A 15,435-nucleotide genomic window follows, 5' to 3' on the forward strand; every position below is an offset into this window, starting at 1 on the left:
TAAGAATGTCTCTGGGAGATAGCTACACTCAGGAGCATCAGTGCTGGGTCATAGGGTAGGTGCTTACATTTGACAATATTGCAGCATTGGCTCCAGAGTGGCCATGCCAGTCCCTTCCCTGACACTGGATTAGGAGTCCCAGATTACCAGATCCTCACCAACCCTTGACATTTCTCAGCTCTCTAGCTCTTTACGTGGTAGATTATTACTTTGATTTCAAGTTATGTCTCATTGTTCTGGTTTTCATTTCTTTAATAACTGAATTTGAGTGTCTTTTTGTATACTTAGTAAGCTGTTTTGTTTCTTCTTCTGGGACAAGCTGTATTCATATTCTCACTCCATTCTTCTGTTGCGCTTCCTGATTTCTAGCATTGCTGCTAACACAGAGTCGAAGTGGAAGTGTTCCCTTGGACTCTTAGTTCCCTGGCAGTCGGTATAGGGGAGGGAGGGCCAAAATGGCAGAGTGATGAACTTTGTTGCCAGAGTGCCCTGTCCAGTCCAACTAAGGTTACACATTTGAGAAAAAGAAAAAAGGCAAGAGAACAGCTCTCAGCCTAGCCTCAGTTCAGCATTCCTATTCAAATGTTTAACTCCTGCCAAGGCCTTGGGCTCTAGACCTGTGGTCACCCTTCTTGCCTCCGGCCAGCCTTCGAGACCTGGCCATTCTGACTAGCTGGGTCTGCAAGTCCGCACCTCCAGCACTAACTCGGACCCATTGTTGTCTCTCCACTTGATGCTCATAACCTTCACCTTCAGTATTTGCCAGGCCCAGTCTCTTGCTCACCTTGGGTGAAGATAAGAACAGAAATTCTGAAGGACAGTCAGGAAGGGCAAGTGCCTTTCCAAGGTTAGCTGCAGAGCCCCATTCACTTGGGCCTTATACGGGCATGGAGATGATCCTCTGACCTTTAAGTTTGATGAGGGCATCATAGACTTATCTTTCCACAGATCACGGGAAGTCAGATCCTCAGCTGGCTGGGACAGTTACTGCTAGTAGTAAAGCCTTTGCCTAGTTGAGAACTGTGGAGTAGTGAGCCCTGTTTCTGCCCTGCTGCAATCCACAGGTCCATGAAGTTCCTTTGGCCATCACAGCTGGCTTTGGTCACTAAAGCTAACCCTACTCATCTGCCCGCTCTCTGGCCAGATTTGGGCTGATCGTTCTGGAGCTCTGGGTTTGACACATTTTAAGTACATGCTGACTATTGGATGGAAAGACCACTAGCCACGTGGCAAGGTGTTTGGTGTCACTGTGGGCCACTGAGCAGCCAAGGGTCCTTTAGTCCTAATTGTACCCCCACAATAGGCGATGGTGTCTTTTGCATGTTATTAAACATGGAGGTCTTCCTTGAGGTGTTAGAATGAGTGTCTAGCTTGGCTGCTTACCCTCTTCGGCCTCCAAGCTAGTGAAGTGAATTGTCCATCCCCAGTGATTGGGTTAGCGGCCCCAGAGCCGAGCCTTGTCCTCTTCTCTTCCCATCCTGCCAGTCCACTGTCTGCCCTCCAGGCCATGGGCAGCATACTTGGTTGCTTGGACACGTCTTGCAGCCTGCAAATTGGACAGATGGAATCAATACTCATGAACCTGAAGAGGCCCAGGTAGCACAGTTAGTGACACTAGCTGCCTGGAGGGACAGCCTGCCAGGGGAGGGGTGTGATTGAAAGGTGATTGGACACAGCAGCTGAAGATTAACCAGATTATGTCCCTTTGAGTTTATATCTACAGACACTTCTCACTTGGACTTTAAAACAAGACAACTTGCGCAGAATGTTAAAGAGCTGCCTTGTTAGCTCAGGGCTGTGGCAGCTGGTGGAGGGGGTCAAGTAGAGACCTGGTGCCCATCTGGGCCTAAGTTATAGCACTAAGCTTATGCGGAAAAAGGACGAGCGCTCATATCTGTGGAGCTCCTTCTCTGTGTCAGGCACTTGGAGTTTTACTTACACCCTACAAGGGAATCATCATGGCTCCATTATTCTGACAAGGAAAGGGAATCTCAAAGGTATGGTAATTTGTCCACATTCACAATGATTAAGTGATCGAGCCTTGATTTGAGTGCAAGTCTTTCCTTTCTGTGTTTATCATAAAATGGCATGCTATCCTCCCAATTTAAGTGTCTTGGTTCATACTTCTCTTGATTTTTCTGCAGCCCAACCCTAGAGTAAGGAACATAGTAAAGAGAACTTAACATTCGGGGAGCTTTTGTTATACGTCAGGCATGTTCTAAGCACTTTACATACATTACCGCAGCCGTTTGAACTGTAGGTACTCATTATCACTGATAATGTGAAATTGAGAAATGATGATTTTTCTAATTTCATCATTTCTTCTATACTTAGTATTTGTCATTCTGCAGTGAGAAAGAGCTTTCTCTTTTCTTCCATTGACTGATTAATTTATTTTTAATGTAAACTCATGAAGCCTTATTTTGCTCAGTGGGTTATAATCCTTTATTGCCATTATTTATCTTGATGTGCAGTTTGCCCCTGATTTTAAAGCCAATGTTCTTAACCTCTGAACCATACTGCCTGTCTGTGAGGTACTGTTTCTCACTAGCCTTCAGCTAGTTTCCTTCTTTGGAACAGCCTTTTTGCACCCTCTTGGTTTTTAATCTTCTGGAAAATAGGAAATAGGCCAATTTTATCCAAATTATGTGTAAACTAAGAGTAATTACCTTCCAGTTGAGAACCCAAGACACTCAGCGATGAATTGGGTATATGGATTTTATATGTGGGTTTCTGTTGCCTAGACTTAATCCCCTCCTGCCCTCTCTCCCTCTCTTGAGCTATAGCTTCACACATGAGTGATTTCACCACTCCAGGCAGACTTTTCATTCAGATAGACACAGAGACCGAGACACCGCAGAACCACCACAACTCCCTCCAGTGCCATAGTGCCTCTCAGGTGGCTCTGGGGCTTGGAGATGAGCAGTGTGTATGGCAAGGTCCTGCCTGATGCAGTGGACTCTCTCTCTGACCCCCTCATTTCTCTTAGACTCTTTCCCCATACTTAGATAAAATATCTGTGGAAGGTGATGCTTAAAATCACTTTAGATTGAAAAAGGAAAAGGTTGTCAAACTGTCTCTTAGCCTTTGTGAGAATTGGTAGTTGGAAGTGAAAGGGGCACAGAACTTTGGACAGTGTGCTGACTTAACTCACCGTGTGTGGGCATGAAATCATACCCCTGAAGTCTTAAAATTTTGTAAAACAAAAAATTTGGGGAGGGGAGATCCTTTTAGATTAGGTGAGTAGATAAAAGTGCCATGTTGGGCCAGATGTGGAAGAACATTATCTACATAGATGATGGATTCTAGTTCTCTGACTTACCTGTAAGGAGAGGTGAAGGGAGGGAGGGAACAGATTCATGCCACACATGGAAGTTACTGAAATTCAGTTACCCTATACACCAAACCATAAATAGTGATATCTCTTGGAATTTGGGTTAAGGGGATAGATGTAAAGGGAGACTTTTTATTGATAATTGCACTGTGGTTTGCATTTGTTAAGAGCTTGTATGAGGTCGGGAAGAAAAGCGTATGTTGTCATGTCACTTCCCATTTAGCCATTTTAACCCTTTATTTTTATTGGCTGACTTGTTTATTTTACCAAAGCACTGCTCAGCTCTGGCATATAGTGGTGCCGGGGATTGAACCTGGGACCTCTGGTGTCACAGGCATGTGAATCTGTTGCTGTGTCTGGGGATGTGACACTGGATAAAGTGGTGGGCCCTTGGCGTGAGGCTCCTGAGTTCAGTCCCCAGCATCTTGTGCCAGAGTGGTTTGTGTTCTCTCTCTCACTCTCTCTCTCCTTCTCTCCCCCCCCCATAGATAAATTTTTAAAAAGAAAGTCTGTTGAGTAAGCCACTGTGCTGTTTCCTTAGCCCAATTTTAGCCCTTAAGTGACGTCCTTATCCCCCGCTGTTCTCTCATGCACCCCACCCCAGCTCTCTTTTCTTCAGTGAGCATTGTGCTCTTTGGCTTTCTGAAAGTGTTGGGGATTCCCATGTCACCACCCCAGATCTGCCTGCTCAGCCTTCTGGTCTTAAATTTCTAAAATGCCACACCACCTCTGGGATGCTCCCTGCCCCGGTTCCTCATGCAGATGGTGCTTGTCCCAGCCTTTTGCCACACTTGGCTGCACTCTTCTGCTAGCTCGCTGCCTTTCCCACACTGGAAGCTCCATGGGCGGCCCCAGCCCTTGGCCATGGGATACTGACTAGAATATATGAAGTGTTAGTAAGTGGCTGTGCAAGAACTACTTGTGTTTATAGTGGAAACCGAGCCTTAGAAAGGCATTAAATAACTTGTCCAGAGCCTCTCAGCTAGTGAATTCAGACCCAGCTTGTGTACTCCCGAGTTGCTGTTCTTTCTACTGAACCACTCACATGAGCTGAAGCAAATCTAATCCCCACATATGCTCTGGAATTCTGAGTCATATATATATAGCCTCCAGGGTTATCACTGGGGTTCAGTGCCTGCACTACGAATCCACTGCTCCTAGAAGCCACTTTTTCCTTTTTTTTTTTTTTTTTTTATTGGATAGAACAGAGAGAAATTGATAGGAGGGGAAGATAGGGCAGAGTAAGATAGACACCTGCAGACTTGCTTCACCACTTGTAAAGTGACCCCCCAAATTGGGATCCTTGAGCTTCATACTGTGTGTGCTTACCCCAGTGTACCACCTGACCCCCGAGTCTTTACTTCTTGAGCCTTTCTTGACATTTTTTTCTGGTTTCTTCCAGTGTGGTACAGGTCCTGCTTGCTGCTGGTGCTGACCCTAACCTTGGAGACGATTTCAGCAGTGTTTATAAGACGTCCAAGGAGCAGGGGATTCATTCTTTGGAAGGTAAGCGAGGCCAGTGACTCAGAGTGGGAGCCTGCAAAGCCCTTGTCCTGTAGGAACTCACTGAGAACTGAAGCTGGGAATAGATGCCCTCCGCAACCTCTTCCGACTCTGTCATTGATGCCACTTCAGAATTCTTGAAAAATGGAGTAGGGACCTGACCTCATCACCTGGGCCTTAGCCCAGCGTACCTCAGATGAGTGGACAATGGAGCAGGTTTCCATCTAATAATCAAGACAGGAGCATGGAGTGTAGGATTGGGCTTCCCCTGCTTCCTGCAGGCTTACCCTGTCCCAGCCGTTCTTGCCCCCAGAATGACAAATCAGCCTCAGCAATTGCTCAGCACTGCTTTTACACCTCTCTTGTATGGAAAAGGTAATCCTGACTCCAGGCTTGACCTCAGTTTACTGGTGACCAGGACAAAGAGCAAACCTCTGGGTGAGGGAGATAGCATAATGGTTATGCAGACTCTGATGCCTGATGAGGCTCTGAGGTTCCAGGTTCAATCCCCTGCACAACCATAAGCCAGAGTTGAGCAATGTTCTGGTATAAATAATAATAAGTGACCCTTCTCTGTGTTCGTAACATGCAGTGGCTCCAGTGCCAGACTGTCTTTTGTGGGTGACTGTGTGGACTTCTTCAGAACAGAAAGGCAGCATAGGCCTGTACTGGGTATGGCCACCTGTCTGTTGGAGGGTACCTTGCAGCTCAGTCTGTTGCTTCTGGTAAGGATGCATTGCAGACAGGGTCCAGGAAAGGGCAGGTTGCTTTGGCTGCAGACAGAAATGAATATTTCGTACTTTGAGTTTTTGTTTGTCCAGACTCATCCCACCACCTGACCACTCACCTGGATCCCTCCCAGAGGCTGAGAGTCTCCTGAGCAGGGGCTTCTTTAGGGTTGGCAGTGATGCCAGGAGGCCAGCCAGCCCCACTGACTATCAGCACCTTGATTCTGAGGCAATCAGTGAGGTGGCCAGACTGATGCGGGTGTGGTAGCACAGAGAGGAAATGCCATGGCTGCCTTAGCAAGACACTTCCTCAAACCAGCACGAGGGGCAAGACAGGCCCATCTGCGCCTTGCTGCTCAGGTGAAGTGTGATGCTGCCCGCCCTCAGCTGTTCCTTCTCACCCTGCTCCTTCTGTCAGACTCTCGGTGCAACTAGATCCTCCACAAACCTGCTCTGTCCCTGGCAACAACTGAATTGCTCTCCGCTGCTTTTAAAATTTTTATTACTTATTTATTGATTTTAATTATTTTTAATATTTATTCCCTTTTTGTTTTTTATTGTTGTAGTTATTATTGTTGTTGTTGGATAGGACGGAGAGAGATGGGGAAGACAGAGAGGGGGAGAGACAGACACCTGCAGACCTGCTTCACCGCCTGTGCAGTGACTCCCCTGCAGGTGGGGAGCCGGGGTTTGAACAGGGATCCTTACACCGGTAAGGATCCTTGCGCTTCGTGCCACCTGCACTTAACCCGTTGCGTTACTGCCCAACCCCCTCTACTGCTTTTTTTGTATGTTCTCAAAAGCTTAGTCTTTTTATGGCTTTTTGAACTCTCATCTCTCCCCATGTCTGTTCTTTCCACCTGAGAGTCCCTGAGGAATTTGGGGGAGGGTGAGTACATTTACTCTTGTTTCCAATAGAGGAGAATTTCATCAGTTCTAGACTTGCAGTCAGATGTGTGGAAACTCGACTGTGGACTGTCCTCTCCTGACGCAGAGAATTGCCACCCTCAGCTCTGGCCTCCTTTTAGGTTCTTTGTTCAAAAAGCAAGGCAGAAACATTGCTGAGAGACAGGGCCCGATGGAAGAGAAGGGGTGGTTTGAGTGCTTCTCACCGGCTCCCAGGACTCCAGGGGAGCTCAGGAGGCCATTATGACATCACAGACCTTTTTAAAATAATTTTTTACTTTATTGGGAGGTAATGGGTTACAATATAGTTGGCATATTGGTATATATTCTCATCTCCCCACGACACATGTCTGCACATTTCCATGCCCAACTTGGGTCCTTTGCTGCCATCATGCACCAGGACCCTAAAGGCCCCCCAGTGCCCTCCTTTTCCCTCCTTCCCCAGAGTCCTTTACTATACCCAACTGAAATTTCATTTTGTGCTTTCCCTTTCTGTCCTGTTTCTTTAGTTCCACTTATGGGTAAGATTAGCTGGTATTCATCCTTCTCTTTTTTGGCTTACCTCACTTAATACAATTCCTTCAAGTTTCATCCAAGATGAAGTGAGGGAGACGACCATCATTTTTAACAGCTGAGTAGTATTCCATTATGTATATAAACCATATCTTTGTCATTGGGCATCTGGGTTGCTTCCAAGTTTGTGCTGTTACAAATTGCATTGCTATGAACGTAGGTGTGTGTACATAGATCTCTTCAGAGAAGTGTACTTGCTTCCTTTGGATAGATTCTCCAGAGGGAAATTGGCTGCTCATAAGGTACGTCCATTTCTAGCACCCTGAGGAGTCTACAAACTTGTTTTCCACAGGGTTTGGACGAAGAGCTTCAACCTTCCATCCCAGCATTCAAAGCTTTTGTCTTTGTGTTCTGATGTTTCTCTCCAGCTGGCTGCTCATATGCAATCTTCTAGATTAATGGTCAGCAAACTTTTCCTACAGAGCCAGATAGCAAATTGTAAGCTCTGTGAGCCAAGCAATCTCACTGGTAACTGCAGGCATGCCTCTCTGTTACACTTCACAGAAAACTGGTCTTTTACAGGCAACTGGTTTGTGGCATTACACACAAACAGGTCTGTGCCATTTTCCCCACAGCATATGCTTATTTCCTGTACCTGCCTTTAATATTTCAGACTTTGCCATTATTACTATAATCTGTTATCACACTATAAAATATGCCATTAACTATTATACTGTTAACTCAAAGATCCACCTCAAAAAAGTTGTTTGTTTTTTGTCACCAGGATTATTGCTGAACTCAATGCCTACACAGTTCCACCATTTTTTTCTTTTTCTTCCTTTTTAAAAAAGTTTTAATATTTATTTTCCCCTTTTTTTGTTACCTTTGTTTTTTATTGTTGTTGTAGTTGTTACTGATGTCATCGTTGTTAGATAGGTTAGAGAGAAATGGAGAGAAGAGGGGAAGATAGAGAGGGGGAGAGAAAGAGAGACACCTGTAGACCTGCTTCACTGCCTGTGAAGCGACTCCCCTGCAGGTGGGGAGCCGGGGTCTCGAACTGGGCTCCTTACGAAGGTCTTTGTGCTTGGCGCCATGTGCACTGCCTGCCATGTGCGCTGCCTGCCCTTCTTCCTGTTTTTGATAGAGGGTGAGATGTGGGTGGGAGGGGAAAGAGAATGAGTGATACCACTTTCAAACCCCTCTGCAGATGGGGGGTCAGGGGCTTGAATGTGAGTCCTCGAGCATAGTGAATGTATATGCTCTACCATGTGAGTCACCACACAAGCCCTGCAAAAAGATGTTAACTCAGTGTTCACTGATGATTAACAATATTTAGCAATATTGTGTCTTTAACTACCTTTGTAGACCTTTTTATATATGCTATTTCACTGTATCGTACTGTCAAGATAACCTTTATATAGTGGGAAACAAGAAAAATGTGTGGCACTCTATACTGTGATATTTGCTTTATTGTAGTAGTGTGAAGCCAGCCATCAGTGTCTCTGAGGTCAGTCTGTACTCAGCTTGGTCCCTGTAGTACAGAGATACCTGTAACAATGCACAAACGAAGGTGCATGGATGTGTGCCAAAAAACTTCACCTATACAGCAGATACTAGACTGAGTGTGACCCACAGAGTGTAGTTTTTTAACCCTTGTTCTCCCTCCATTCCTTGCTTGCTGCCTCCTTTTCCTTTCTTTTTTTTTTTTTTTAATTTATTTCTTTATTGGGGGATTAATGTTTTACATTCAACAGTAAATATAATAGTTTGTACATGCATAACATTCCCCAGTTTCCCATTTAACAATACAACCCCCACTATGTCATTTATCATCCTTCATGGACCTGTATTTTCCCCACCCACCCACCCCCAGAGTCTTTTACTTTGGTGCAATACGCCAATTCCAGTTCAGGTTCTACTTGTGTTTTCTTTTCTGATCTTGTTTTTCAACTTCTGCCTGAGAGTGAGATCATCCCATATTCATCCTTCTGTTTCTGACTTATTTCACTCAACATGATTTTTTCAAGGTCCATCCAAGATCGGCTGAAAACGGTGAAGACACCATTTTTTACAGCTGAGTAGTATTCCATTGTGTATCTAGACCACAACTTGCTCAGCTACTCATCTGTTGTTGGACACCTGGGTTGCTTCCATCCTTTTCCTTTCTTTCTCACTTCCTTTCCTCCTTCTGCTCCTCCTTCTCTTTACTTTCTTCCTCCTCCTCTTTAGATTAGTTTCCTCTGACTTTTTTTTTTTAGCTGCAGTACTAACTAGTCTGCATTTCTAGGTAACAGGTAGGTAGGTAGGAACTATTGGAAAAGCCTGTTATGTTTCTCATGAAGTAAAGAGAAAAATACTTGTTTTATGTAACATTCAAATTTAATCATATGAATCTTTGAATCTAAATCTTCTAGTTTTAATTCTAATTATTGAATCTTCCAGATTTAGTAATCCAAATCTACATGGGTTTATTTACTTAATTGGATATTCACAACTGTCATTCCACCAAACTTTGGTTTATTGTTGTTAAAATCGTTAAGGGATTTTCTTTTTTAAAAAAATTTATTATGATATTTATTTATTGGATAGAAACAGTCAGAAATCGAGAGGGAAGGGGGTGATAAAGGAGAGAGAAAGAGAGACACCTGCAGCACTGCTTTACCACTTGAAAAGCTTTTCCCCTGCAGATGGGGACCGGGGGCTCAAACCCAGGTTCTTGTGCATTATGACATGTGTGCTCAACTAGGTAGGTACACCACTGCCTGACCCCTGTTAAGGGATTTTCTTAGGTGCCTTGTTAAAATTAAAACCTTTTAGTATTTGTCAGACTTTTTTTGTATAGTCATCCTTTCTCGAAAGGATGTTAGGTCTTCCTGGCATGGTCTTGCCTTGTTTTTAGGGAATTCATGTAGGTGGTTTGTAATTGTGTACATGTTTAAGAAGCACTAAAACTCTCTCTCACTCTCATTATTATTATTATTATTTTCCTCAAGGATTATTGCTGGAGCTTGTTGCCTGCACCACAAATCCACTGCTCTTGGTGGCTATTTTATTGAATAGGACAGAACGATATATATGTGTGTGTGTGTGTATATATATATATATATATATATATATATATATATATAGAGAGAGAGAGAGAGAGAGAGAGAGAGAGAGAGAGAGAGGGAGAGGGAGAGGGAGAGGGAGAGGAAACAATACACACCTGCAGACCTGCTTCACCACTTGTGAAGACCTCCCTGTAGGTGGGGAGCTGCGGGCTTGCTCAATCCAGGGTCCTTGTATTTTGTACTATGTGCGCTTAACCTGGTGCACCACCACCTGACCCACTTTCTCTCTCTCTCTCTCTCTCTCTCTCTCTCTCTAGGATTTGGCCAGAAATCATCCATAAACTCACTGTGCTATAGATATTCAGATCCACCTCTTTCTTCATCTTTTAAAAAAATATTCATTTATTTCTTTATTTCCTTTTGTTGCCCTTGTTTTTACTGTTGTAGTTATTGTTGTTGTTACTGATTTTGTCGTTGTTGGATAGGACAGAGAGAAATGGAGAGAGGAGGGAAAGACAGAGAGGGGGAGAGAAAGATAGATGCCTGCAGACCTGCTTCACTGCTTGTGAAGTGATTCCCCTGCAGGTGGGGAGCCGGGAGCTTGAACCGCGATCCTTAAGCTGGTCCTTGCACTTTGTGCCACGTGTGTTTAACCCGCTGCGCTACCGCCCGACTCCCTTTCTTTTTAAAACAATTTCCAATACCTTAGCCATCAGTCTCCTGAAAGTTCACCTGATTTCCCTGGTGCATCAGCTAGGGTGTGCCCTGCTCTCTGAGTTATGTGCTGTGTGTTCTGACTCAGGCCTGGAGCACAACAGAACCTTAGACTCAACTCAGGACTCTCCTCTCTCCTGACCAGCCTAAGGCTTTAGTGCCTTCTTAACCATATTTTCTTTTATTTTGTCCATTTAAAGATATTTAATTTAACCAACATTAATTAATTTAGCCAATATTAATTGTCCACCTACACTGTCTGCAAGGCACTCTACCAGCTCTGGGCCATTCTCACTGATGAGGCAGAGAGAAACAGAGACCTTTGTGGTTCTTTTGTCTCTAGATTGGGCTGAGTTTCTCTTGGGAAGTTGCCTGACTTGTGGGAATGCTTGAGGAGGGCAGAGTACATCAGGAGGGGCATACCCCTTGACTGAGGATATCAAGGCAAAGTCACAAGCACAGGGAAATTGAACAGACCTTCACCTTTGGAGCACAGAGCCAAGACCAATGCCCATCAAGTTCACTAGATTTCTGATAGATACTCCTATTGGTCTCAGCCCGTGCTGAAAGGAGGTGATGAGTTTTTTTTTTTTAAGTATTTTTCCCCCTTTTGTTGCCCTTGTTGTTTTGTTGTTGTAGTAATTATTGTTGTTGTTGGATAGGACAGAGAGAAATGGAGAGAGAAGGAGAAGACAGAGAGGGGGAGAGAAAGAGAGACACCTGCAGACCTGCTTCACCACCTGTGAAGCAACTCCCTTGCAGGTGGTGAAGCAGGGGACTCCAACCGGGATCCTTACATCTGTCCTTGTGCTTTGCACCACATGCACTTAACCTGCTGCGCTACCACCTGACTCCCTATGATGAGTTTCAGTATCAGACCTTGGCAAGGCCTCCTTAAGCCCCAGTAATTCTGGCACATGGGATAGCAGAAATCTCACTTGGGACTTCATAAGTACAGCACCCTACTCACTGTGCCACCTCCTGGGCCCTGGTAATTTATCTCTTGTCTGCATTATGAAGATCAAAAGATAAAGCATGCAGTGTGTTGTAATTGCCCACAAACTTCATCTATCTATAGCTCAGCATGCAATTTTTTCATTGATTTAATGATTGACAAAACTGTAGGATAAGAGGGGTTCAATTCCATATAATTCCCACCCCCTCCATTGAAAGGTTCCCTATTCTTTATCCCTCTGGGATATGGACCCAGGGTCATTATGGTGTGCAGAAGGTGGGACGTCTGGCTTCTGTAACTTCAGCATGCATTTTACTATCAGTCACCCCCTCTGCCAGATCCTGGGAATAAAAAATGAATTTGCATGGTCAGTAGTGCTCCCAGTCAAGTCAGAAGAGGGAGCTGCAAATCAGGCACCACAGTGCAGAGTGATGAACGTAGACACAGGTGTAGGTGGCATTGGTATATGGCTAGTGACGAGGTCCGGCTAACGTCCCGAAGTGTCACAGGGTATGTGGCTTTGAATTGGGCCCTGAGGATGAGCCAGAGTTTGCCAGTCAGGGATGGAGCCTCCAGACAAAAGAAATTTGCATGGCCAGCAGCACCCACAGAGACATGGACTGGCCAGGCGATAGCGAGTGGTGTCTTTGGCCACAGTTTTGGGAAGAGCAAGGAGACTAAAAGGAGAAATGGGGTCCCACTTGAGGAAACTTCTAAGAACCTCATACTGTTTTCTTAAAACTATTGAGGGATCTTAAGCTGGGAGTGCTTGGTCCACATGGTGATTAGGTAGAGGATGAATTGGAGAGACACAGGCTCTGGTCATGATCTTGGGGGGCGGGGGTGTGTATACTTTTGAGACTGGGAAGAGAAACTGTTCCTCTAACCCAGAATGCGCTTAGTTTCTGAGGACTCCTAAAAATGACCTCAGAATGAAGGAAATAGATATTAGGGAAACATCAGGAGGTAGTTGACTACTCAGTAGAATGTGGAAATGAATGGAAGAGGAGGTGACATTTTTATTTGTGATTTGTGTGAACATGGGTTCTAGAAACTCCACCGTCACCATCAGAGCAAGTAATGTACTTGGAAGAAGTGGGATTTTGAGATCAACTTGGGGGTAAAGAAAGGAAGCATGTCCACAGCAGGAGACATAGGTAGAACAATTTTTTAAAATATATATATTTTGGGGGCACACCTAGTTGGCCGATTGTGTTGCAATGCGCAAGGACCCAGGTTCAAGTCCCTGGTCCCCACCTGTAGGGGGAAAGCTTTGCGAGTGGTAAATCAGGATTGCAGGTGTCTTTCTGTCTCTTTCTCTCTCTGTCTCTCCCTTCTGCTTGATTTCTGACTGTCTCTATCCAATAAATAAATAAAGATAATAAAATTTTTTAAAATATTTTATTTATTTATCATTGGATAGAGATAGAGAAATTGAGAGAGGAAGGGAAGATAGAGAAGGAGAGAGACACCTGCAGCCCTACTTCACCACTCATGAAGCTTTCCCCCTGCAGGTGGGGGCCAGGGACTTGAACCCAGGGACTTGTGCACCGCAATATGAGCGCTTAACCAGGTGTGCCACCACCTGGCCCCCGTGAGACATAGCTAGAACAAAGGCACATACTGCAGCAGGGAGCAGGGAGGGCACGAATGTTTCTTCATTAGCTCATTCCCAGTTCTCAACCACCTTCCATCCAGTGCCCCAGGCCACACCTAGGCCCACAATGGGAGAGTTCCACTTGTGGCTTGCTGATGGTGTGGCCCCATCCTCAGGTGGAGGAGGCAGTAAATTAGTGTTAACAGTAAACAGGTTGCCAGCAAGGGAGGCCAAGGGCTGCCTACAAGTCACTGTTATAAACATTGGATGTCTGGCGTTGTCAGAAATGCAAGCAAGCACTCTGAGCACCTTTCATGTGTACAATTAAAACAATAAAACATGGCAGGAACATGGCCAGAGCAGGCTATAAATCAACTTCTCTTCTCAGCTCCAAGTGGCAACTGAATAAAGATGAGCCCTGCAGACACCGTGCTGGTAGACGGGACCTTCTTCAGGCAGAGGCCCTGTCTTGCCTCACTGGCCAAGCACCCAACCTGGGCAATCCCATGAACACAACTCCAGGGGCTGCTCCTGCTCAGCTCCCAGCTCTGTCTCCAGATGGGGGGCAGGATGGTGCAAGCTGGCACAGCACAAACTAGTGGACAAGTGCCTTGGAGTTGAGGAGATGGCTAGGAGTCCCCACTGGCAGTAATGGGACTGCACTATTCTGTTTGTCTCTCTGCCCAGGACATGCCAACACATGGTGGTCCTGTCTTAGCTCTTGAGTTCAGTTTGAACTCCCCTATCCAGCACAACTATGTGCCCAGGCTGACCCAGGCCCAGCAGAGTGCCCTTGGTGAGCACAGTCAGGGTTAACAGGATTCCCAAGGGCGTAAGAATCACCTAGGGTGTGTGATGGTGGAAAAAGACCTAAGTGCGGTGGTCTGGGAAGTGGTACAGTGGTAAAGCTTTGAACTCTCAAGCATGAGGTCCCGAGTTTGATCCCAGGCAGCACATGTGCCAGAGTGATGATTGGTTCTTTCTCTCTCCTATCTTTCTCATAAATAAATAAAATCTTAAAAAAAAAAAAAAAAGACCTAAGTGCGGGGAGAGAGTGTCTTGAAAACACCTGTGATGGAGAGTGAGCGGTTGTACCTGTGTGTCAGCAACTGTATTATAAGCCATCACCCCCCCCCCCATTAAAGTATGTGTAGGGGAGAGAGTTACTTAGCTTGTTTAAACATAGATTCCCTGACCCTGCCTCTAAAGAGGCTACATCCGTGGTAGGACCTGAGATTTTGCATTTCTCGCAGGCCCCCATCCTTTGAGTGGCATGATGTAGGCTGTAGGCATTAGTTAGGTTTTTTTTTTTTTTTTGCCTCCAGGGTTATTACTGGGCTCAGTGCCTGCACTACAAATCCACTGCTCCTGAAGGCCATTTTTTCCCGTTTTGTTGCCCTTGTTGTTGTCATTATTAATATTGTTGCCATTGATGTCGTTGTTGTTGCATAGGACAGAGAGAAATCGAGAGAGGTGGGGAGACAGAGGAGGAGATAAAGATAAGACACCTACCTGCAGACCTGCTTCACCACTTATGAATTGGTCCCCCTGAAGGTGGGGAGCCAGGGTTTAAGCCGTTCCTTGGCGCTTGTTGCCATGTGCGCTTAACCCGCTGTGCTACCTCCTGACCCTCAAGTTATGCTTTCTGTGGTCCATGAGGTAAGGTGGCACAGTGGAAAAAGCATTGAACTCTTTTTTTGGTTATAAATATTTATTTATTCCCTTTTGTTGCCCCTTTTGTTTTATTGTTGTAGTTATCATTGTTGTTATTGATGTCGTTGTTGTTGGATAGGACAGAGAGAAATGGAGAGAGGAACGGAGAACAGAGAGGGGGGAGAGAAAGGTAGACACCTACAGACCTGCTTCACTGCTTGTGAAGTGACCTGCCTGCAGGTGGGGAGCTGAGGGCTTGAACCGGGATCCTTATGCCGGTCCTTGCACTTTGCGCCACCTGCGCTTAATCCACTGCGCTACCACCCAACTCCCAGCGCGGCACATGTATCAGCACATGTATCAGGGTGATGCTCTGGTTCTCTCTCTCCTCCTATCTCTTCTCATTAATAAATTAAAAATAAAATAAAATAAATCATTTTTTACAGAGAACTTTACAGAATCTCTGCCTCCTTGAGAGTGAC

The 15,435-nt window shown here is 45.3% G+C and overlaps 1 protein-coding gene across 3 annotated transcripts in view; it reads left to right on the forward strand.

The window, feature by feature from the left end:
- CLPB (ClpB family mitochondrial disaggregase) overlaps window positions 1-15,435 on the forward strand; it is a 101,199-nt gene that overhangs the window by 45,156 nt on the left and 40,608 nt on the right. For all 3 annotated transcript variants that reach the window (XM_060176882.1, XM_060176881.1, XM_060176883.1), the window contains one exon: window positions 4,737-4,840. In XM_060176882.1, coding sequence (XP_060032865.1) covers window positions 4,737-4,840 — 104 coding nt within the window. The remainder of the gene's footprint in view (window positions 1-4,736; window positions 4,841-15,435) is intronic.

This window comes from Erinaceus europaeus, chromosome 17, assembly GCF_950295315.1.
Source record: "Erinaceus europaeus chromosome 17, mEriEur2.1, whole genome shotgun sequence".
Classification (NCBI taxonomy): Eukaryota; Metazoa; Chordata; class Mammalia; order Eulipotyphla; family Erinaceidae; genus Erinaceus; species Erinaceus europaeus.